Here is a 23,259-nt window from a genome sequence, read left to right on the forward strand (position 1 = left end):
AACACAGCAGAGATAGAAGCACTGCTGAAAAGGAGTTACTAAAACAAACCAAGCACATAATTAATTTGAGGCAGTCAGCATTGCCATTTGGCATGGTTTTTCCAGCTCACTGCTCCTGAAACGTCCAGCACAATTTCTTGTGCTGGGGTAATTCAGTTTCTACATACCCATTTGCAATGATACTCATAGTGCCGCTATAAGTGAAACAATTTGAAATCATATCCATTATCTGAGCTGTAAATAGCACTGACTCCACAGGAATCACTATCAACACACCATCAAATTGCTCCCTGTACTGCATTTAGTGACAGCACCTCATGAACCTGAATCAGTTATGGTGAAATGTTAACGACCAACTTCAGTCTTCAAAACACTTGTTTGACAACTGTCACAGACTGCTCATAGCTACGATCACTGAACTATGGGTATTTTATAGCTCGACTCCTCATGACCAGCAAGTTTTAGAACTCACTTTAATTGCTACAGCTTGCAGCTAATTGTTAACAATGCCGTTTCATGTGATGAGCAAAATGGCTTCCGCCTCAATCTTTTGTTTACTGAAGGTGACCTCGGAGGTCACATGGCTATGGCAGGCCAGTTCTCAAAAGGTAACAGTGCACAAAGGCATTTCTTCGAACTTCCCCCTTTTCATAAAAAGGGAAAAAACAAATAACATGCACCATCATTTATAAAAACAAAAAGCTAAAAGCTACTGCGGATGCTGGAAATCCAAAACAAAAACAGAATTACCTGGAAAAACTCAGCAGGTCTGGCAGCATCGGCGGAGAAGAAATCAGTTAACGTTTCGAGCCTTCATGGCCCTTCGGCAGAACTGAAGCATAGTTAGAAGAAGGGAGAAATATAAATATAAATATAAATTTATATTTCTCCCTTCTTCTAACTATGCTTCAGTTCTGCCGAAGGGCCATGAAGGCTCGAAACGTTAACTGATTTCTTCTCCGCCGATGCTGCCAGACCTGCTGAGTTTTTCCAGGTAATTCTGTTTGTGTTATGCACTATCATTTGCAGTTACAAGTTTCCCACATCCATGGTCTATAAAGAAAACCATCACACGTGAACAACAAAACAGTTTGTTCTTTCTAGTCTTTTCTGGGATGTCATGAGTCGTGAATGGCTTTTTAGCTTGATGGCCATTACAAGCACTGCACTGGCTGATGTGGTTCTAAATCTCAATGCTCATGTTTGGCCAGTAGAGAAATTCTCCTGCCTTTCTCAGACTAGACTTGATTCCTTGATTGCTTGCATGGATGTGCATCAGCATCTCTTTCCTCATCTCCTTAGGGATGATGACTCTAGTTCCTTTGTACAAGATGCGCTCTTGTGCAATCACTTCATCTCTGTATGCTCAATACTCTCTTGTAACAACAGGTGTGCCTTTATGGTTTCAGGCCTTCCTTTCATCATTGCTTCCTGCAGCACTGGGAGAGTTGCATCGTTGCATCGTTGCATCTCATTGCGTAGTTTGCTTGGTCTGAGCAAGACGCTTGTCTTTTAGATTCAGTGTCTCTGCTGGGTTGATGACTTCCAGAGCCATCTCGTGCCATTTCTTCTCGTTGAGCCTGGATGATTTCACACTCTGTGCCAGCGTCATCAACTTCCTTCAAAGGGAGTGTGGCTCTCGACAGCATATTGGCGATATACACCTGCTTCCCTTGCTTGTACTTCACTTCCAAATGATATCCCTGCAAAGAAGGTAACATTTTTTGCAAATGCTGTGGAGCAGAAAGAAGCGGTTTGTGAAAGATGCTTTGAATGGCTTGTGGTCAGAATCTACAAGCAAAGATAATAGCCAGGCACACTTTCTTAATATGTGCATAGGGTCATTCAATTTATGTTAACACACTGGATGCAAACACAAGTGGTTGTCCTTGCTGCATGAGGGTTGCTCCAAGTCCTGTTTTACTGGCATCACACTGCAGAGTGTCTTCGTCATTGACATCATAGTACCTCAACACTGGCATTGTCATCACTAGTTGTTTGACATGAGTGAAAGCTGCTTCCTGTTCTGTGCCCCAATACCACTGAGCATCCTTTACAGTGAGCTTGTGCAGAGGTTCACACTCTGATGACAAATTGGGCAAGAACTTGGCTAGGTAGTTCGCAAATCCAACTAATTGCTGAACTGCCTTCACATCTGTTGGTTGCTGCATCGTTGCTACAGCTCATACCTCATCAGGATCAGAATGAAGTCCTTTTGCTGTCAATACATGAGCAATGTACTTACCTTTAGTCACTTTCAGTTGCAGGTTTTTTCTTGTTTAGCTTCAGGTTCATTTGGCGAGTTCTCTCTAGCACTCACTAGATTCTGATCGTGGTCTGTGATGGCTTCTTCCAACATATCCCCACATCCAGAGACTAACAGATCATCCATGATCGATTCTACTCCTGGAAGATCATTGACTATCCCATGCTATCTACATTGATACTCTTCTGGAGCAGTAGAAATGCCAGATGGCATGCACAATCTTCTATACCTCCCAAGTGGCGTCCAGAATGTAATCAGAAAACTACTGCTTTCATCCAGCTTCACTTGCTAGTATCCATCCCTTGCATCTAGGGTGGCAAGAAGTGGCAAGCTTTCTTCAATGGTTGGCATGGGGTAGTGAGATCTCTTCAAAGCTTTACTGAGATCCTTTGCATCTATGCACGCTCTCAGTTTTCCAGGTTTTTTCACTGTTACCATGCTACTAACCCAGTCTGTAGGAGTTGTCACTTTCTTGGTTACTCCCACCTTTACAAGCTCCTCTATCTTGTCTTTCAGACTGGACTTGAGGGCAGCTGGAACTCTCCTCGGATGATGCTCAGTTGGTCTCACATTCTTATCCGCTTAAAGATGATGTTCACCAGGAAGACATTCAAGACCTGGGAAATCCTCTCTGTAATTTGTCAGGATCTGCTCTGCAGTCAATGGTTTGGTGCCATGAGAAACATTGCAAAGCTCTTCTGGTACATGAAGGGTTACCAGTCTAAGCTTGTGGCTTGATTCAGCTGAGATGCAGGGATTTTGCTCAATGTCTACTATCTTCTTTCTTCCCATTGCATTGGACTCTCAGCTTAGTTTGTCCTCTTGGAGTGAGTATTTTCCATCAGAGAGCCTCAACTTTACCTTCAACAGATTAATTTTCAGGTCATCATCGTGAGCCACTTCACACAGGCCTGAGAAGCTCATGATGTCACACATAGCACTGGTGTCTATCTGACACTTCACATTAACTTGATGCTCTCCTTCTGTAATCATCATTCCCACAGTCACAAATCATTTTTTACCCTGAGATTAGATGGTGCCAACCTGTTCTAAGGTGTAGTGTGATTCGTCAGAATCATCATCCAACATCTCTCCAGAAACTGTCTTTATAGCCTTTTCTTCTTTCCAGCAAAACAGTTGTGTGCAAAGTGATCCAGCTTCTTGCAGTTAGAACACTGCTTTCCCCATTCTGGACAAGCTTCCTTTTCTTTTGTGTGGTGTCCTCCACAATATTTACAGCAGTTTTTTTTTATTAATTCATGGGATGTGGCCATCACTGGCTAGGCCAGCATTTATTGCCCATCCCTAATTACCCTTGAGAAGGTGGTAGTCAGCTGCCTTCTTGAACCGCTGTAGTACATGTGGCATGTGGTGCAGGTACACCCACAGTGTTGTTAGGGAGGGACTTCCAAGATTTTGACCCAGCGACAGTGAAGGAACAGCGATATATTTCCAAGTCAGGGTGGTGAGTGGCTTGGAGGGAACTTCCAGGTGGTGGTGTTCCCATGTATCTGCTGCCCTTGTCCTTCTGCATGGTAGAGGTTATGGATTTGGAAGGTGCTGTCGAAGGAGCCTTAGTGAATTCCTGCAGTACATCTTGTAGCTAGTACACACTGCTGCTACTGTGCGTCAGTGGTGGAGGGAGTGAATGTTTGTGGATGGGGTGCCAATAAAATGAGCTTGATTGGCTTTGTCTTGGGTGGCTTTGAGCTTCTTGAGTGTTGTTGGAGCTGCACTCATGCAGGCAAGTGGAGAGTATTCCATCACAGTTTATGCTAAGACTTATGGCTTGTGGATGGTGGGCAGGTTTTGGGGAGTCAGGAGGTGAGTTACTTGCCACAGGATTCCTAGCCTCTGATATGCTCTTGTAGCCACAGTATTTATATGGCTAGTCCGTTCAGCTTCTGGTCAGTGGTAACCCCCAGGATGTTGATGGTGGGGGATTCAGCAATGGTAATGCATTGAATGTCAAGGGGCAATGGTCAGATTTTCTCTTGTTGGAGATGATCATTGCCTGGCACTCGTGTGGTGCGAATGTTACTTGCCACTTGTCAGCCCAAGCCAGGATATTGTCCAGGTCAGCGAACACCCCCACTTCTGACCTTACGATGGAAGGAAGGTCATTGATGAAGCAGCTGAAGATGGTTGGGCCGAGGACACTACCCTGAGGAACTCCTGCAGTGGTGTCCTGGGGCTGAGATGACTGACCTCCAACAACCACAATCATGTTCTTTTGTGCGAGGTATGACTCCAACCAGCAGAGAGATTTCCCCCTAATTCCCATTGACTCTAGTTTCACTAGGGCTCCTTGATCTAGCCTTGATCTTTCTGCTGGCCCTTTTTTTAATAGTTCTTCCTTTTCACCATTGTCTTATGCTCAGAAGGCCTGAACTGTCTCTCAGCATAGTACAAAGCCTCTCTAGTTTTCCCACCAATACTCTTCAGCTGATGATTAACCACCTTAGAGCTTCTGCACTTTTTAATAGCTTTCTTGAGAGTAATTTTATCTTCTCTCAGCAGATGTGCTTTCATGGCAGGATCCCTTATTCCTAAGACATTCCTATCTCTGATCAGATAATCCTTCAATTGCTCAATTTCACAAGATTCAGCTAGTCATCTCAGGTGCAGTCAGTCATATGCTGATCATTGTTCTCCCCATCTTCCTGAACTCTGGTGTTGAACACATAGTGTTCATAAATAACGTTAGTAGAGGATTCAAAGTGAGCCTTCAATGCCTCCAAAATTTCAGAAGACTGGTTTTTCTGCTCCTCAGTGAGGTCAAGGGTGCAATACACTGATAACAGAGTTACTATTCTTATTTGTTCAGAATTCTCGTTTAACTCGGTGGAAATTTTGTAGTTCTGCCATTGAGACTGGAAGAATATCAAATTCATTTTCAAATCTCCCTTCACCTCTATGAGAGCAGGTACTGGAATATTCAACCCCATAGTGACTCACCCAGCAGTCAATGCCCTGTACAAAATTTCCAGACTGAAGTTTGAATTATTCTCTGCTGTTTCTTACAGCAGCTGCCTCTCTTCCAGCTATCCGAATCCACTCAGTTTCAGCTGCACACTCCTCACACCATGTTCCATGTGGCGACCTCAGAGGTTACATGACCATGGCAGGCCACAGTACTGAAAAGGCAACAGTGCACAAAGGCATTTCTCCCAACTGAGTTCAGATCTCCTGAATTATGACACACAAGTTTAAATTACTGCCTCAACAACTTCTGTGGTGCCTTCAATCATCCCAAGGCACTGCACATAAGTGTGAGGAATTAGATGGTCCTTTGGTCAAAGAATGGGAGATTAGGAGCAGTGATGAAAAGCTTGGTCACACAGGTGGGTTTTAAGGAGAGTCTTAAAAGAGTGAAGGACAGTGTAGAAGCAGAGTGTTTTGAAAGGAAGTTCCAGAGAGTGAGACTCAGGTCTGCTAAGGACATAGCTCCAGTGGTGAGGCAAAGGGAGGGAAAGATTCACAAGAAGCCAGAGTCAGAGGGACTGGGATTTCAGCAGATAGAGTTTGCAGAGCTGGAGGATGTTACAGAGATAGGGAAGATCAAGGTCATGGAGGGCTTTAAATACAAGAATGGGAATTTTAATTTTGAGGAATTGGGGAGTGGGAGCCAACACATTGAAGGTCACTGAGGGTGGACAGTTTCTTTTGCTGAATCTGAGGTTAATGGAGCAGAACTAGAAAGCTGCTTGATGGGAGGAGTTATTTGCTCCAATGAGTCCTTTCCTCTCTTCCAATATTACCTGGCTGGTCCTTGGCATCATATTATGTCCATATGTGGCTGGGCTTATGATGATTGCACATACTGTAAACCTGCACTTTTTGTGTTCTAGACCATGGGGCCCGCTGTTAGACCCCAGCATCAGTGGAGTGGTCTTGGCCCACAAAGAGGAGATTTTAGAGGGTTTGGTAGAGATAATAAGGAAAAACTATTTCCACTGGCTGGAAGAGTCAGTAACCAGCGGTCACTGATTTAAGTTAAAAGCAGAGGGGAGTTAAGGAAAAATTTCTTTAAGTAGCAAGTTATGATCTAGAATGCACTGCCTGAAAGGATGGTGAAAGCAGATTCAATAATAATTTCCAAATGGGAATTAGATAAATATTTTAAAAGCGAATATTTTCATGGCTATGGGGATTGGGACTAATTGGATCACTCTTTCAATGAGCCAGCAGAGGCAAAATGGGTCAAATGGCCTCCTTTTGTGCTGTTTGATTCTATGATTGTAGAGGCCTGTGCAAGAGCTTCTAGAGCAAGCTGTGCACCAAGAAATTATTTCATTTGCACATGCAATTATCTGTCTGGCCTCTTTCTCTCTATATGCAACAAGTTTAGGCCTCAAGGCCAACATAATCCCTGGCCTCTGCTGGACAGTCTGCCTCCTGTAGGTTAATGACCCTGGGGCTGGAAACACAATGGGGTCAGAAGATATCTCCGAGTATGTAGAAGAATGTTCCATTGAAGATGTACCCAGTTACCCAATATATCTTTTTGTTGTGTTTGTAACAGGCTAGGAGAGGCTGCAACAGCACCTCTGGCATAGGCCAGTTTGTAATATGAGCTTTTAGCGGTGGTTAAAGTGTCAGCCAGTGGTTGAAGTAAGAGCTGCTGGTGTTGCCATCACAGCAACAGAATTTTCCAGCCCCGTTGGCATGGGAGTCATGGCGGGCAGCATTGGACAATGTGACGAGAAGGCCAAAAATCGGTTTCACATCGTTATGAAACCAGTTTGAGATCGTCCGCTCCCATCAATGCAGGCTGCATTTCCCACCGCCGCATGGCGGGAATCTAATTTCAATACTTTACATCTCATTATAAGCCCTGCTTGCCAGAATCATCCCTCCCACTACACTGGATCATCCAGGCAATCATGCTAACGTGTTGCACAAAAGTACATAAGCGACGTGCACCTGGTGGGCTGCACTTCACTCGGGAATTTGAGGTTTGTTTGCCAACCTTGCTTCAGGCAGCACTCATGGTCATCAGCGCCAGGCTTCACAGACAGCACCACATCATGTTTAGGGAGGCTCACAGGCAGGTCTCTACCTACCAGACCAGCCATAAGGTGGGGGTGGCTTTTCAGTGGCTGCAGGGCTAGGGCTTGCTTGGGGAAGGGGGAGAAGTGGCCTCAGGCAAGGGAAGAGGCTGCAGGGTGAGAGCTATACTGGGGAAGGGGGGTATGCCAGGGTATGTGTGGGGGCGCATGGCCTCAAGAGGGTGAGGGCTGAGGAGGCAGTCTCCCTAGGAGATGAGGCCAGATGGAGATGTGAGGGTATGTGTGAGAGAGTGAGTGGCGATGTCCATTGAGCTGGCAGTGAGTGAGATGCCAGTGAATGTGTGATGGCCGTGTGGGTGTGTAAGTTTAGAGTGATGAGATGGTTGCATTACCCTGGCGGCACAGATGAGAACATTCACGCGTTTTCTGCACTGGACGGCCGACCTCTCGTGTGCAGCATTGGCACTGACCACCTCTGCCACTGCCGCCCAAGCCGGAGTGGTGACACTGATGGGCCTCCTACGGCCAGAGTTGGGGTACAGGACATTGCAGCGGGACTCCACGGCGTCCAGAAGGTGTCCCAGGGATGTGTCACTGAATCAGGGGGCTGCACTATTCTTGGCAGTCCTGGGCAGCAAGCAATGAGGAGTGTGTGCGCGGCTGCAGTTTAAATATGGTGCCCTGCATAAGGATGCGGTGAGGTAACGGCGTGGCGGGGAAATCGGAGGCCACCCGCCAGCGAGACGCCGTGTTTCCTGTGGCTGCATAATTAATGAGGTGGGAATGGAACGATACGGCGCGAAAACCTGCCACTGCGGCCAGCGGGTAAAACGATTTTTTCCCACCTGCTACCGTATCTCTAGGATGATTCCACCCATAGGCCGGAATTTTCTGGCCCTGTCATGGTGGGATCCGTCGCAGGAGATATGGCAGCCTAGCCAAAAGTCTATTGACTTTCAGCGGAACTGGAAAATGCCGCCCATAGAATAACACTTGTGTTTGACATAGTGTTACTAATCGGAAATGCAGCCAATTAAAACTAAATATTCCCTAAACTGTTTCAGTCTGAAAACAACCTTGGGAAAGCTTATTTGTAACACAATCGGGAAAAGTATTGCCAAAGTGGGTAAGCAGTTGCTAACAATTGCCAGTTAATTACTGTCTCACCTGATTTGGGTCGGTATATAAGTCTGTTCTGCACCATGTGTATGGTCAGCAGGGTTGTCAGGACGGATGCAAAAGGAATAAGGAAGCCCAGGTTCTTGGCTATAGATTGTTGAATATAGGCGATACTCACAAACACAACTGCAGAGTTCAAGTTCACAAACCAGTGAAACCTGTGGGAAGATGGGTCAAAGGTTGGAGTTGAAAACAAGATGGCAGATTTTGGTTGATTTACATGGTGATCTTAAAATTCTAATAATGTTACTTTGCCATGAAGCATTGAAGCTTGCAATGCACAAGGCCATTTTTTGATCCATATTGCATCTCTGCGCTGGAGCCATCCATAAATAATCGCACTACTCTTCTCTCTCTCCAACCTCTTGCTTTGCCCTGATCACAACACCCACAGGCTGCTCTCCCGGTCACCTTCTGACCCAGTCACCTTCTCTCTTGTGTTGTAGCACCGTTTCACCAGTCTCCCCCCATCCAACCACCCCCCACCCTACCCCACCTCATCTCAAAGCTAATACAATCTGCAATAGTAAACAGTCTAACAGCTGTCCTGCCTGGTATTCCACTCAGTAAACTTTCTAGCCACCATTCTGAAGGACTTGTGTTTCTCTGGGAGTTAACCCACTGTGAGGTGAACTGGATTGAGCATAACATAAATCTGTGTTGTAAAATTCTATGAAATCAAACCAGAGCATATAGGTAAAAATCCAAAAATATGTCACAGCCATAAAGAGAGAGAAATGAGAGAGTCAGAGTGTGAAAGAAAGAAACAGTAACATTAAAGAATGGGAAAAGCAGCAGAGAGATATACATGAAGAGAAATGTAATTCTGTTATCTGTGAGTAATAATGGGGCTCAAATATAATACATTGTTCCATTCACACACTCACATATACGCACGCTTTCACACAAACACACATGCAAACAAATGAAGCTCCTTCTAGGGGCTACCGACCTCCTTCAGCAGAAACAAAAAATGGCTAAAAATTCAATATTGCAAATAATTCAACATTTCACACATAGTAATGAATTCTACGTGAGTCACTTAACTTCTGGAATAAGCTGTACTAGACAGAACAATACAGTCTTTTCCTTAGAAAGAATGAAGCCAGTGACAAATGCATACTTAACACACCAGCACCAAGAGCATGAGGTCTCCTTTGATCATTCCAGTGAGATTCACTGGATTCACTCCAGTGAAAGAGGATTGTTTTAGTGAAGACCAGCTTTGTTTTGAACAGCAATGTAAATATGGCATAAAGGATTTCCTTTGGATCAATATCCATATCTGTAAAGGCTGCTTCCTTGTATGAAATGTTATTTGTTTTTCCATTAAATATACTAACAACAAACTGAGGTGCTCAGTTTGTTAATGCACTACTAAATTTTTCCTAAAGCCATGCCTTAGTGAAATCAATCCTTTTCTTTACCAGCCTATCAGCTGAATTTAAATTTACCACAATCTGAGACAACTCCCATTTGTTGCAGGTTTTATTACCTGATATTGTGGGGAGGTGATGGCATCGTGGTATTGTCGCTGGACTAGTAATCCAGACACCCAGGTTAATACTTTGGGGACTTGGGTTTGAATCCTGCCACAGTAGATGGTGGAATTTGAGTTCAATAAAAAAAAAATCTGGAATTAAAAGTCTAACGATGACCGTGAAACCATTGTTGATTGTTGTAAAAAAAAACCCCATCTGCTTTACTGATGTCCTTTAGGGAAGGAAATCTGCCAACACTACCTGGTCTGGCCTACATGTGACTCCAGACCCACAGCAATGTGGTTGACTCTTAAATGCCCTCTGAACAAGGGCAGTTAGGGATGCCCAATAAATACTGGCCTGAGTAAAAAATATATATATTTTTGGGAAATGATAGTTAAACACTGAGGTAGTGTTGAGGCAGTATTTTAAATTCTGCTTGAGGCTCCCTCTGTTTAGTAATGGTAGTTCTGTTGGAATGGAGCTCAGTGCAGTGCCAGGGGATTCAAGGTAACGGCTAGGTAATGATTTGTTGTGTTTAGAGCTTTGTCAGAGATAATGTTTGTTTAGATGTTGTTCATTGTCTAAAGTTGGCAATCCTTTGATGGTTTATTGGATCTATTTTTTCTGGCCTTGTTTGCTAGGTCTTCAACCTCATACTTGATGGTTTGTGAAGTGTTTGTCTGACCTTTGGCTTGGTAAAAATAAAGATGGATGGTGTCTTACCTCTGAGTCAGAATATTGTGGATTCAACTACACTTCATTGACTTGAGCGCAAAATCTAGGCTGACAGTCCAGTGCAGTACTGAGGGAGTGTTACACTGTCGGAGGTGCCATCATCCTGATCAAACCCTAAACTCTCAGGTGGACATAAAAGATTGCACAATACTATTTAAAGAAGAGAAGGGGAGTTCCTCCTGGCCAACATTCATCCTTCAACCAACATCACTAAAACAGAATATCTGTAATGATCAAATTGCTATTTGTGGGAGCTTGTTGTGCATTGTTTTCTACGTTACAACAATGACTATACTTCAAAAGTAATCCATTGACTGTAAAGTGCTTTGGGACATCCTGAGGTCACGAAATTTGCAACTTAAATGCGAGTCTTTCTTTTTTTAGGCAACTTCAACTTTCCTGCAGTGATTCCGAATGTCGATCAAGATAAAATCAAAACATGAACTAAAAACAGATAGTGCTGGAAATACTCTGCAGATCTGGAGGCATCTGTGGAGAGAGAAACAGAGTTAATGTTTCGAATCAAATATGGCTCTTTCTCAGAACTGACGGAAGGGTCGGCGAGAACAACAGAACTTTAAGTGGCAGTGAATTTACCACTAAATCAAAGCCAAATACTGCGGATGTTGAAAATCTGATATAAAAACAAAAAGTGCTGGAAATACTTAGCTGTTCTGGTGGTACCTGTGGAGAGGGAAACGGAGTTAATGTCTCGAGTTGAATATGACCCTTCTTCAGAACGGAAGAAAGGAAAGAACCAACACATTGTTTTCAATAGCCACAGCTGAAAGGCTAGCAAACTTAGAAGTGTGCAACATCAACAAAATTAATTTGCATTGCATATCTTTATCAGAAAAAAGACACCCAGGAAGAGCACTAACCAGTTGAAGAAAGTTAAAAGTTGGCCTTGGCTGTACTCCTGTAGGCGGTAAGCACTGAATGGACAAACAACGGCCCGGATTCCTCCTGAACCCAAAGATACTGACATGAGGCCAATGTAAAACAGCACAGTTTGCTCCTTTTTAGCAAGAGCATGAATGGTATGGTGAGTATCAATGTAGAAATCCTCAAAGGGGAATGCAACAACAGGCAGCATGACGGTACCTTTGGGAAACAAACAGAGAAAATCATCTTTACAGAGATAAACATCTCTTATTTAATTTATAAAGCACCTTAATACAACCTCAGGACACTCCAAAATATTTTGCAAATAATGAAACACCTTTGACTGCCTTTAGGGAAACACAGCAGCCAATTTGTGTGCAACAAGCTACCATAAACAGCAAATTAGATGTTTTCAGTATTGTTGATTGAGGGAAGAATGTTGGTCAGGACACTACGGAGAACTCACTACTTTTCCTCAGTGTTATAAATAGAATGTTCGTGTCATTCCTGAATATGCAGACAAGGCTTCACTTTAACTTTAAAGGATCTCTTGTAACATCTTGAAGGAGGGCAGGGAGAATTTTCCTTTTGTTCTGGCTAACAATCATCAACCAACCTCACAAAATCAGATCGGGGAGAAATTTGACAGCAATGCGATCATTTTACATATTAATGACAAATCTAGCAGTGTGATGGCACACACTCAGTCTTGGCATGCATTTGGATAATCACTAAATCTGTATTTTCAGGCATTCCAGCAGTCGCCCAGACCAGATCACAGGCCCCTATTGTATGTTAATGAGGTGGCTAACACCTGTTTAGGGATCCCTTGGAGAAAGTTGTGAACGGAGCAGGCATTGATTGGGCTTTCAGTAGTTTGTTGAGGCCTAGTCAGCATCTGCCAACAAGCAGGTTCATTTTAAAAATATACTTTAATGTGGAGTCTGGAGGAGCAGGAATTTCATAAGAGTTCTGATTCACAGCAGCAGAATGGCCTGCTGAGGTTTGCAATCAGCGCTCTCATGTTCTCGCTTCCTACCCCCCCAGGAATTTACCCAAGGATGGCTGCAAATAGGCCCAATTTTGATGTGGTCACATGGCCAGGCTGTCCCTGGCACTGCAATGGGTGCTAGTGGCAGACAATCAGCCCTGAGGCCCAATTTAAGGTGAGTGTCAGGCCTCCTGGTTTGTGTGCGTGCTGGAGGAATCTGGTCAATTATCCGATTGCTGTTTGTGGGATCCTGCTGTGTGTGATATGACAGCTGAGTTTCTCCAAATTACAGCAATGACTACACTCCAAACATATTTCATTGACTGTGAAGTATTTTGGAATGTCCTGAGGACACGAAAGACAATATATAAGCACAAATTAGTTTTTTTCTTTGTTAATCAAAATTCTGCACTTCCAACATTAAGTAATTGTACATTCATTCTGCCTAAATACAAATAAATGTAACTGCATATCATTAAAAATTACATGATAATAAAAAGACAACATTTGTAATAGATTTTCAATCAACAAAGCTCATAGTATAACTAATCTTGCAGTATTCATTAACATCATGGTGTTAAATGAAATTGTATTATTGTGACAATTTACAGTTCTTTCTGGAACATTCACTTATGTTGACCAGGCAGTGACAGGTACAAAAGATGATAAAATTGAACATCTCTATATATACTTTACTAGTGAAGAAGCTCGAAAAAAAATGTTTACACAATAAATTCGTACAAAATAAAGTCTTGATTCTGTCACAGTGTAACTAGATGTAGAGTGTGAAGACCAGCACCAAACCATATTTCACTTGGAATTCACTGCCTTGTAAACAAATGCCTTACAGAATTAAAATGTGCTTAAGCAAAGAATAATAAGCCAGTTCAGATAGTTAATAAAATGTATGTTTTTAACTGGTCAGTTATTAAAATGTTAACCTTCTATTTTTTACACCGTGCATCGGCATCACTCTTGCCTTTTGCAGTACAATATTATCACAAGTCACATTTAATGCAATGTGTTGTCCAGTCAAGGTTGTGGAAACTGAGGCCTTTGTGGCTCACCCTTGTTAATTTTTCTAGTTTGGCCTTCTGTGTCCACACAATGCCAAGCCCCGGGAGCTGCAGGTCAGTTGCAATCAAGCTCCACAACCACCTTCTAAGTTGCCTTCTGGCCACTTGGCCTCTACCTGCCTTTGTGCCCAGCTGTGCTCCTCAGTTTCCTATCAAGACTGACAGTTATGGCCAGATCAGCTCAGCATGTGAGCTGGGTATAATTTCTTACTCTGTGGGCTGGCTGCGTTGCTATTCAGAATCACTCTATTTCCAAACGATCTCAATATTTCAGTGATGCTACTAATTTGCTTGTGCAATTTCTGACTTTCAGTGAACTGGTTCCCACTAAGGCTAAGTAGGATTTCTTAACAAACAGAAGAGAAGACTATTTAAATGGGAATGTACATTTCCACTATTTATAATATTTTAATATTTATATTGGAGCAATTTCTTCTTAAGTAATTTTAAGAAAACAAGAACAGAATAATACAACATGATAATATTTTTAAAATACATATTTTCTTAATACCTAATACTTTTGCATTTGATGGTATTTAGAAAGAACAGTCAAGTTTAACCTCCCAATATGGGCACTTTCATTGGAAAATCAGAGAGTACATTTTTCAATCCCGCACACCCAGCAGCGAGCTGCACTTGAAGGGAGTACAGTTTTGAGAGGGTGCTACAACACTGTAGGACTAATTCTCACCCCACACTCTCTTCAGGCACAGCTCCCAGCTGTGAGGGCAGTGGCGGTGAATTTACATGCCAGCTTGCTCACAGGAGAAAGTAACCCCATAGAATTCTCTTCAGAAGCACTAAGAGCACAGTTTTTCTACAGCCACTGATATGTACAGTGTGACGCTCAACATACAGATGCAAGTTATACTACCAACTGTACCTGCCATTGGAACTCAGTGGTAGTGGACCTCTGTGCATTTGTGCTTGGACTGGTCATTTTAATATTGTAAGAATGGGAACCTTTACATGTTCTTAACATTACAAAGTCCTAAAAGTCTTTAGGAGGCCCATGAACTAATTGACTTGTTTAAAATATGGTTCCCACTGGATTGGAATTATATTGGTCACCCACATGATATGTCATATGACAAAGCTGCAACCTTCATCACCCAAAAGCAGCAGGCACATGGGAACACCACCACCTGCAAGTTCCTCTCCAAATCACACACCATCCTGACTTAGAACTATACTGCCGTCCCTTCACTGTCACTGGGTCAAAATCCTAGCACTCTCTCCCAACAGCTCTGTGGGTGTATCTACACCACATGAACTAGGGCTGTTCAAGAAGGCAGCTCACCACCACCTTCTCAAAAAACAACTAGGGATGGTGGTCAGCAACACCCACATCTCCAAAATAATTGTAAAAAATCATACGTTATTAACATTCAACTTTAAACATATTGAAATTTCCTCTTACCACTACACAACCTTAACAATTGCATGCTGCAAATGGATTTAAGAGAGGGAACGGTAGAAACTATAACAAATGCACATGCAACAATAACTCATTCGGAAATTCTAACATTCACTCATACCTATAAAGTGGAGGAATGCACAGATGTAAACCACTTTGGTTCTCCCCATGCAAGACTCTGCAAACCATCCTACCAACACTGGAGTCAAGGTACTAGCTCCAACAAAACACAGGTTGACAATCGCAGCCTGATAGTTCTTGTAGCCCAGTTTCAGAGTGCAGAAGAGAATCATGTTGCACACAATCCCAAAGTAAGTAAAGCGTTCGCACAGCTCCACCGACAGCAGACAGATGACAATCTGCAATTTCTTTCTAGAGTACCGTGCCCCTGCACTCTGCTCCGGATTAAAGCCTCTCGGTTTCCTTCTCTTTCGTTGAGAAGGATTAAGACTACCGATTTCTTGCAGATGTTTCAAATCCACCACTGCCATTGCGGACTGCCTCAGCGCCAGGCGGACTGAGGGCCTGGGCAGGAGATCTGTCAGTTCTCATTATCCAATTACCAGGCTGCTCCGACTCACTCCCGAATTCCACATGCAAGCACGACTATTTCACAGCTTTTTATCGCACTTTGATGTTCCTTCATCGATAACCACACGGCAATCTCAATAATTGAGTTTTGGGAGCTCAGGGTATATTGCAGCGTATAGCATCATAAAATAATTCGACTAGGGGTCCGGTAAAGGACTGGAACTGAAATGTTTACCTGCCTGGTTTCTCGAACGAGACTGACTGACTGACTTGAGTTGTGATTATCTCGAGGTTTCTGTTTTTTTCTCAGAATACCAAGATTTTCAGATTTGGTTGCGTTTACACGTCAAACAATTTGCTTGCAACGTCCTGTTTATCGATGTCAATGTTTTGCTATCCCTGTATGAGAGAGAGAGAGAGAGCATAACACTTCATCAATAATTCAAGAACGTCAGAATTACAATCGTCTTCTTTAGTTAAATAGATTTTCTTTTTGTTAGCCTGGGAAATTAAAGGTGTGTGGGAAAATGTATCACTTTATTTAGAAAAAACAAAATCCGTTTAAATGCTAAGAGAGGCGTGTTGGAGAGATTATCATTACAGTGGAACTTCGGGTCAGACCTAAAACGGGGTAACCCATGGAGGCCGCTTGAAAGATATTATACAGTCCGCAGTCCATGAACGACAACTAGAAGCAAATGATTAAGAGTCCCCTCAGTATGGACTCTAATCGCCGCCTCCCAGTTTTAGTATGTGGACTCTACATTGCTTTGCCTGGTGTGTGTGTGTCTTTGGTGAACCACGTGTCCGCCCATGAGCCCATAGCCTGCACGGCTGTACAAGGGCTGGTCACGTACAGACAGACAGCTGCCAAATTCCAGACAAGCGTTTCGAGGACACTATTAGCGGCGTGGACCCAGCCCCACTCCTGCATCTCAGGCTAACCCCACCGAAAAAATGTTTAGCTGTTTGTTGCTAAAAAAGAGAAACCGTCCGACCACCTCTGAAGTCAAAACGTGAAGTTCTGCACCCCTTAAAATGCAGCGCGCACTAAAATGCGATGTAATCATTTGAAACTCGTGTATTCGGTGCTGGGCAGGTCAAAGATTTCAATAAATCTGAGAGAATAGCCTCATTGAGGTTCTGCGAATCCAAAAAGAAACGCGAGCCATCCAATGATTTGCTTTATGTGAACAGGACACTTACCTCTCTGTGAAGTGCCAGTCTGCATTCTTGGCGGTGCGAGTGCTGGCATTTACTCTCTGTGCCACCTCCCTTCACGTGGCACTTTTGGTAGATATCCTAATACACTCACCCAGTATTCTCCTGTCCTACTTCATTGGGGAGATTTTGCAGGTCGGAATCTGAAATTGTGGCATCATCTTCTCTGGCCTTTCTCCTTCTTTGGCTGTCTCTGCCTCTGTCAGCCATTCCTGGAACAATAATAATAATACTAATAATGAGACAGCTAGCTGACAGTAAACTCACTGATCCGAAAATAATTGCCCCAACCAACTGCTGTAATCTTTACCTGGCGTCATCTTAAAGGCTGCACTCTAACATCAATGCACACAATGCAATGCCCCTTCTTTATAAGAGGGGAGGTAGGAACATAGGACTTAGGAGCAAGAGGAGGCCATTCAGCCCTTCGAGACTGCTCTGACATTCAATAAGATCATGGCTGATCTGGTTGTGGTATCAACTCCACTTTGTCACCTATTCTCAACCCCCCCCCATAACCTTAACATAACAGGGGTTGGCTTTCAGCAGCAGTCCCCTTCCCCTTCCCGATGCTGATTCCCTCAATCAGGCACTAAATGCCTTTGAATGAGGGACCTCCCTGGTGCACGCAAGCAAACATGCCAGGGTTTGCTTGTCGTGCTTGCCGCATGATGACCCCCCTGCCCACTGTTGGGTTGATACCATAGATGGTGGGTAACACCCTTAATTGGGCATTAATTGGTCAGTTAAGGGACTCAAATGTTGGTGGGGTGAGCCGCCAAGGACTTAATTGGAGGCAGGAAGATAGTGGGGCCCCACCCGCCACCCTCCTGCCTGATTAAATAGCCCACCACCACCAAACTCACCTGGGAGGGCATTAAAATCTGCCCTGTGTGTGCGTGTGTATATGTGTGTGTTAGTGAATATGTGTAAGCACACCGTATGCTAGGACTAGGAAGGAATGTTGTTTAGGGAGTGCTTTAAAGTAGTGACATCTGTATTGAAAATTACAGCTTAAAATGTAGTGTACATGGACTTCCAAAAGGCATTCAATAAAATGCCACACAACAGACTTGTGAGGAAAGTTATAGCTCATGGAATAAAAGAGACAGTAGCAACGTGGACACAAAATTGGCTGAGTGACAGGAAACATAGGGTAATGGTTAACAGATATTTTTTGGCTGGAGGAAGGTTTGTAGTGGAGTTCCCCAGGAGTCAGTAATGGGACCCTTGCTTTTCCTGATATATATTAATGATCTAGATCTTGGTGTGCAGGGGACAATTTCAAAGTTTGTGGATGATCTAAAACTTGGAAGCAATATGAACTGTGAGGAGGATAATGTAGATCTTCAAAAGGACATAGACAAGTTGGTGGAATGGCCGATAGGTGGGAGATGAAGTTCAATGCAGAGAAGTGTGAGATGATGCATTTTGGCAGGAAGAACATGAAAAGACAATATAAAATAAGGGATACGATTCTAAAGGGTGTGCAGGAGCATAGGGACCTTGGGTATATGTACATAAATCATTGAAGGTGGCAGGACAGGTGGATAGAGCAGTTTATAAAGCATACAGTATCCTAGGCTTTATTAATAGTACAAGAGTATGGAGGTTATGCTGAACTTGTATAAGACATTGGTTAGACCTCAGTTGGATTATTGTGTACAGTTCTGGGCATCACACTATGGGAAGGATGTGAACGCATTGGAGATAGTGCAGAAGAGGTTTACAAAAATGGTTCCAGGAATGAGAAACTTTACTTATGAAGATAGACTGGAAAGTTGGGGCTGTTCTCCTTGGAGATGAGAAGGCTAAGAGGAGATTTGATAGAGGTGTTCAAAATCATGAGGGGGCTGGACAGTGTAGATAGGGAGAAACTGTTCCCGCTCATAAAAGGTTTGTGAATGAGAAGGCACAGATTTAAAGTGATTTGCAAAAGAAGCAAACATGATGTGAGAAAAAACTTTTTCACACAGCGAGCGGTTTGGGTCAGGAATGCACTGCCTGGAAGTGTGGTGGAGGCAGGTTCAATCGAGGCATTCAGGAGGGCATTAGATGATTATTTAAATAGAAACAATGTGCAGGGTTATGGGGAAAAGGCAGGAGAATGGCTCTAAATCATTATGGTCATTTGGAGAGTCAGTGCAGGCACACTGGGTCAAATGGCCTCCTTATGCACCGTAACAGTTCTGTGATTCTTTGAAAGCAAAGTCACCTTATTTAAATGGCTCACGACCGAAAGTGGGATAGATACGATCTTTCAGCTAATAAATCAAACATCATTTCCTTTTTTATAGCTTGACAATTTATTTTTCAAAATGAAATCACCATTTAATTTGTGCTCATTATTTTAATGATTAAGAACATCTCAGTTTTTTAAGGAAAACCTCTAATGCAGAGCTAACTAAATTTGATTTTACTAAACGATAACATTTTTGTGCAAGTCCTGAGAGTTTGTGTAGGATTTTTAAATGGTTACACACTTTGGACCAGCTCGGTGCTGTTAGGAGTTAAGAAAAATGATTTATGATAACCAATTAATAAAAAAAATCTGGAATTAGCAGTAACAGTGAACCACGAAATTGTCACTTATACCATCAGGTTCACTAATATCCTTTGGGGAAGGAAATCTGCTGTCCTTATCTGGTCTGGCCTGCATGTGACGCTAGAAATGGTGGGGCAATTAGGGATGGGCATACCAGTGACATCCATATCTCATGAAAGAATAAATGATAAAAAAAACTCTCTTTTCTGCATCCTCTCCAAGGCTTTGACATCCTTCCTAAAGTGTAGTGCTCAGGATTGAACGCAATACTCTGGCTGAGGTCTAACCAGTGTTTTAAAAGGGTTTAGCATAACTTTATTGTTTTTGTACTCTATCCCTCTGCTAATAAAGCCAATGATCCTTTATGCTTTTTTAAATCAGCCTTCTCAATTTGTCCTGTCATCTCCAAATATTTGTGCACATAGAGCTCCAGGTCTCACTGTTCCTGCACCCCCTTTCAAATTGTACCATTTAGCTCTATTGCCTCTCATTTCCCTCCTACCAAAATGTGTTACTTCACACTTCTCTGCATTACAATTCATCTACCATATATCTAGCCAGTCTTTAATTAAAATATTTGAGCACAATTTCTAATGTGGGACATTGTAGAGCAAACTATTAACCCTAATTGAAAAGCTCTGTATAATATGCATTTAAAGGAGCAGTGTCAAGAAAAATGAAGGAATGCTTGCAGTCAAGTAATAATCAGATCTCACAAGGATAAAGTTCACACACGGTAATTATGACGTCCATACATCAATCCACTTGAGGGAGTCATGTTCAACTTTTGTGTGATATACAGTATCACTGATAAAATGCTGTCAAATATCAATATGCAAAATTTTGTCAGCTCTTTTCCCTAAATTCTCAAACTAATCTACCACGCGAAGTTGTTAAAAAGAGATTTACACTTAGATCATCAAGTGAATAAAATTCTGTGTTAATAATGTTCAAATATCTTGCTGTATGTTGTTCTACTTGACTCAGATCCGTTTGATTGAAGTAGCAAACAAAACAAAAGTACAAAATTTTCTGTTTTGGTTCGCCCTCCTCACCTTTGCTGCAGACACCGACTCTTCACTTGATACACTTGAACCATGATAGTGAGGATCAGCAGGTGGGTTGAGTGTGGGGAGAGTAGGACATTCTTAGACCGTGTAAGTTGACAGCCTGGGGCTCCAAAACAAAGCTTTCCCTGGATCTTTGCACGCCGCGCTTAACAAGGATTATCAAAGTCAAACTTGCCCATTCCGAGTGCTTGCTGCCTTACATTGGATGCTAGCCTGGCAATGCCTCAAATTTAAAACTCTTACCCTTACGTTCAAATTCCTTCACAGCCTCGCCCCTCCCTATCTCTGTAAGTTCTTTCAGCTTCACAACCCTCTAAATTTTCTGCCTTCTTCCACTTTTGGCCTCATGTACTCGTGGCCATGCCTTTGGCAGCCTAAACCCAATGCATTGGAATTCCTCCCATAAACCTCTCTCTACCTATCTCTTGGTTAGGATAGTCCACAATTCAAGTTCCACAATTGGTGCAGGTTGTAGAATGATGTATGGAACATTTGGTAGAACACTCTATATCTGTTTCAGGCTCTCTGTAACATAGCATCCAAATTGTAGCAAATGTCTTTGTTTGCATAGTTTGTAAATCAATACTTGTTACAACTTTAACCGGGCCTAGATTTTGCTCTGGTAATGATGGCACAAGTACTGAATCAGCATTCACCCTCATCACTCCACTGACAGCAACTTTGAAGTCTGCAGAATAATGAACAGAATAATGCAGAAATCCAAAAGCTATTGTCAGTGATTCTATGCTCCTCTATAGAAGTTTCCACAGTCTGCAATTGCAACCGTGAGTTAATGACTAATTCCACTTTAATGCTGGTAGTCTCAATGTTAAAAACCCGTGAAAAGTTACACATTATTGAATGAAGTGTAACTGGGTTGCTAATGATGTGCTAAGTTCAGAATAATGGCTAAGCACCCTCTCTGGTCCTGAAAACCTAATTTTATATTTGTGGATTGTCAAATTTTTCCACAATGGATAAAAAAATCCACATTTTTATTTTTTTAAAAATTATCTTTATATTAGCTTCTATCTTAATCCAAGTGTGATCATTTATTTCACTGCCCGAAAATTTAAATTAAGGGTTTTAACTTCCTGGTTTGTTGTGTGTGAATACTTTAACGTGATTTGTTCCTTACCCTTTGCTTGCTGCCAGATTTAAACTGCCATTGGGAGAGGAAAACTACTCTACAGAAATCACTGGATCACGGGGCAGCTTTTTTTGAGGTCAGCGGAGAATGTCCCCGCTTTGCCATGACACAATGGCAATTGAAATGAAATGCTTCATTCCTGAGCTCCTTCCATTTTTGTCCTTTGCAATGCACACAGTTTGAGAACTACTGATTTACAGAGGCTATCTCCCATACTATGATAGAATGTTGTAGAGTCACACAGGAGCAGGATAGGTGGAAGCTGAAAAATCAAGCTGTAATATCTGCACCTCTTTATTTCCAAGTCTGATCCCCCAGCAGGCTTTGTAGGGTGGTTTAGTGTATTCCCTCAGAAAATAAGGCATCACAATGAAGAATCCAACTGCTTCTTCATCCATATCGATTGCCAGGCCACCAACTTCAGCCAGACATGCTGCACTGTTGAGTAGTTGGGGGGAGGGTTCCCCAGGAAAGGAAACAAGACGCTGTGGGTATTGCCACTTCATATTAGATATTCTACTCAAGCACAGCATTACTGACTGTTCCCATAAGCAGATCTTGTTTTCCCTAGAGTTAGTTAAATGATGGCAAGACCTGGGATCAAACAGAGAAACCCTTCCCAGCGTATGCTAGTCTATTGAGAAGTATCACATGCCGCCATATGATTACTCTAATCTTTGGCAGGCATATTGAATCCGTTTTATTAAACTGAGGCTCAGACTTAAAATTATCTGATGATTTGTTTAAATAAAGTGGGTACATGAATGAAATACTGCGTAAGACAATGTGTCATAGTCTATCATCGCAGCCTTCTGTCTCGCGAGAAGATTTTTTTGCACTGTGGTGGTCAAATCTGTTATAAGTGTGATTATTTTTCTACATATCTATCAAAATATTAAAGTGCTGCTCCCTGAGCTGTCTCTCACATATGTACACCGAACATATGCAAATAGACATTCACTTCTTGTGTGGTGAAGTTCACAGTGGAATCAAGGATAGGGTCAGCTTGTTTTCATGAAGGTTCTATGTCACTGTATGTCCTCTGCTTGCTGAAGACTTACTATGACATGCCAACTAACCACCTGACAACTCAGACAAATTTCCCCAGGAATATTATTCCAATCCCTTTGGAAATACAATATAGCCCCCATTGATAAAGGATGGCAATTCCTATAATTCAATTAGAAAGTCAGCCACTGTTTGACAACTTCATAAGGTGCTTGTCATCAAATGTAATAGCTCCACCCATTTAAATAATTAACACTGTAAACTTCCTCTGGTTCATAAGAACAAGCCATTAAATTATAGATTATATTTGTGTAGCCCAAGAAAGCTACTCAGCAAAAGTGTCTGGTTTCTAAGCTAGTTTTCTTTGAAGAATACTCAGTTATCTCTGTTTGACTCTAAAATTAACCCTTCATGTGATGTTTTTCCAGAGCAGAAGTTAGGAGCTGGCAAGAGTCGGAAGACAAATGGGTATTAGCTCAGACATTGGAGATAAATTGTGATCTTGTGGGTATTTGGAAATGAGGGTGAGAATTTTCAGATCAGTGCACTGTGTTTGTGAGCTATGGAGTTTGGCAAGTACAGGAGTGACAGGTGAGTTGGATGCTGTACTGGATAGGATGTGAACGGTGGTGGTTACAACAAGTTGGAGCTTGTGTAAGGTGCAACTTGAGAGGCCAGAAGGAGGGCAC

General features: G+C 42.6%; 1 protein-coding gene across 4 annotated transcripts in view; it reads right to left on the reverse strand.

Annotated features, from left to right (window-relative positions):
* slc15a5 (solute carrier family 15 member 5) overlaps positions 1 to 21,652 on the reverse strand; it is a 44,489-nt gene extending 22,837 nt beyond the window's left edge. The window contains exons 1-5 of one of the 4 annotated variants that reach the window (XM_078553571.1): positions 21,551 to 21,652; positions 16,892 to 17,009; positions 15,812 to 15,975; positions 11,558 to 11,780; positions 8,446 to 8,615 (exon numbers count right to left, since the gene is read on the reverse strand). In XM_078553571.1, the coding sequence (XP_078409697.1) occupies positions 8,446 to 8,615; positions 11,558 to 11,772 (385 nt within the window). In that variant the 5' untranslated portion in view covers positions 11,773 to 11,780; positions 15,812 to 15,975; positions 16,892 to 17,009; positions 21,551 to 21,652. Of the gene's footprint in view, positions 1 to 8,445; positions 8,616 to 11,557; positions 11,781 to 15,166; positions 15,976 to 16,197; positions 16,318 to 16,891; positions 17,010 to 20,397; positions 20,570 to 21,550 lie in introns of those variants that run through there. The other 3 variants (XM_078553568.1, XM_078553569.1, XM_078553570.1) reach the window with 3 other exon arrangements.
* Between the last annotated feature and the right edge of the window lie 1,607 nt (positions 21,653 to 23,259).

The sequence above is a fragment of the Cetorhinus maximus genome, chromosome 12 (genome assembly GCF_964194155.1).
Source record: "Cetorhinus maximus chromosome 12, sCetMax3.hap1.1, whole genome shotgun sequence".
In the NCBI taxonomy this organism is placed as follows: domain Eukaryota; kingdom Metazoa; phylum Chordata; class Chondrichthyes; order Lamniformes; family Cetorhinidae; genus Cetorhinus; species Cetorhinus maximus.